Consider the following 1,477-nt stretch of genomic DNA (forward strand, 5'->3'; position numbering starts at 1 on the left):
GTTGAAGAGAGTTACTGACTATACATTATCACCGAAACATATTTTGGCATAATTAAGTGGATGGAGAGATGAAAGTCTCTCCGATTTCTAGACCAATCCACAAACCCTTGAAATCAAAACTATGAGAGATTCAAATTTACACCTGAGCTCTTGCAATACTTAACCTGGTCCCAAAGGATAAGACATCAGATGTGTTAAGAAGACCTAGCCACACACTGATGAGTATAGATCATGTTTGATGAAAGGGTCTATGCTGACTACTTTACATACCATAAAAATGTTTCTTTTTTATTCTTCTTGTCTTTAAACCAGAGTCATTACACCTAATGAGAACTATTCATGGAGACAATCTTTCGCTGAATCAAGGTACTGTCATCTGTAAAGGAAGCCCTGATGTGGCAAGGGGAACAATCTTGTCTAAGTTCATCTTCGCTGTCTGACACTGGCTGTGAACAGCAACGTTGCATGTCAGTCTGAGGCTTTACATCGCGTAAAGAGTCGAGGTAGCTTGCCTTGCTGTCCACAACACTGAGTGAAATTCCCAGCTGTGCTGCATAGTATGTAATCATGATAATAGCCTGAAGAACAGAAAAATATAATAACATATTATTATAAAATGGAAATGTAAATAAAACCTTGAATTATTTACGTATTACTAATATTACAGATTTACCAAAAACACATATATTCACATAATTAAATACCAATAATCATTTGATATTACCGTATCACCGAAAATGAAACAACTGAGCTTTATTTGTACAAACCTGAGAATGTGGTACATGGCAGTAGAAGGAATTAAAACCAATGAATGAATCTGACACAGCAAACAGAATGCCTCCGACGCAGGAGCACAGCTTTGTCCAAGTCCATAATTCCTCAAAAAGCTGAACTCTGGCAACTGCACGCCACACCATGGTCAGCAGAAGGCAGGTGTAGACTGGCATGCCAAAGCTAATGGCTCCAGAAGTTCCAGGCATCAGGAGGTACACTCCTGGAAAATATTTCATGAGACACTATTGTACTATATTATATGGTGCACTACAAATGGAGGTTAATAAGTGTTTACTTATCTTCTATTTTAAGATACTCTACCTCTGCTCCATTTCATTATTGTTGTTGATGATCACTCATGTTAGTTATAGAAGTGTATATATATTTTTCTTTTCTTTCTCTTTTATATTTTGGAGAAAACTAAAAACTGTATAATTCCTGAAAAAGAAGCTTGAGAACTCACCTAAAGCCATTAAAGAATAGCAGACTGTAGCAACATATATGTTGAAAGGCCTAAAGCCAAAAGCAGAAATATAAAATATTTGAGCCACCAGGAATGCGCCCAAACCATGGACGAAGAAGTCTTCCCAAATGAGCAGGGCGTCTCCTACCACGGAGAAAATCAGGCCCAGGAGGATTCTTCTGGAATACGTGTACCTGAAAAAAAAAAACTTATACAGAAATACTGTGTATGTATACATAA

The 1,477-nt window shown here is 37.2% G+C and overlaps 1 protein-coding gene across 1 annotated transcript in view; it reads right to left on the bottom strand.

Moving 5' to 3' along the window:
• Window positions 1-6: 6 nt before the first annotated feature.
• Window positions 7-1,477, bottom strand: part of LOC119594093 (lysoplasmalogenase-like protein TMEM86A) — a 46,013-nt gene continuing 44,542 nt past the window's right edge. The window contains exons 3-5 of the mRNA XM_037943148.1: window positions 1,238-1,431; window positions 768-994; window positions 7-578 (exon numbers count right to left, since the gene is read on the bottom strand). Coding sequence (XP_037799076.1) covers window positions 324-578; window positions 768-994; window positions 1,238-1,431 — 676 coding nt within the window. The 3' untranslated portion in view covers window positions 7-323. The remainder of the gene's footprint in view (window positions 579-767; window positions 995-1,237; window positions 1,432-1,477) is intronic.

The sequence above is a fragment of the Penaeus monodon genome, chromosome 33 (assembly GCF_015228065.2).
Source record: "Penaeus monodon isolate SGIC_2016 chromosome 33, NSTDA_Pmon_1, whole genome shotgun sequence".
In the NCBI taxonomy this organism is placed as follows: Eukaryota; Metazoa; Arthropoda; class Malacostraca; order Decapoda; family Penaeidae; genus Penaeus; species Penaeus monodon.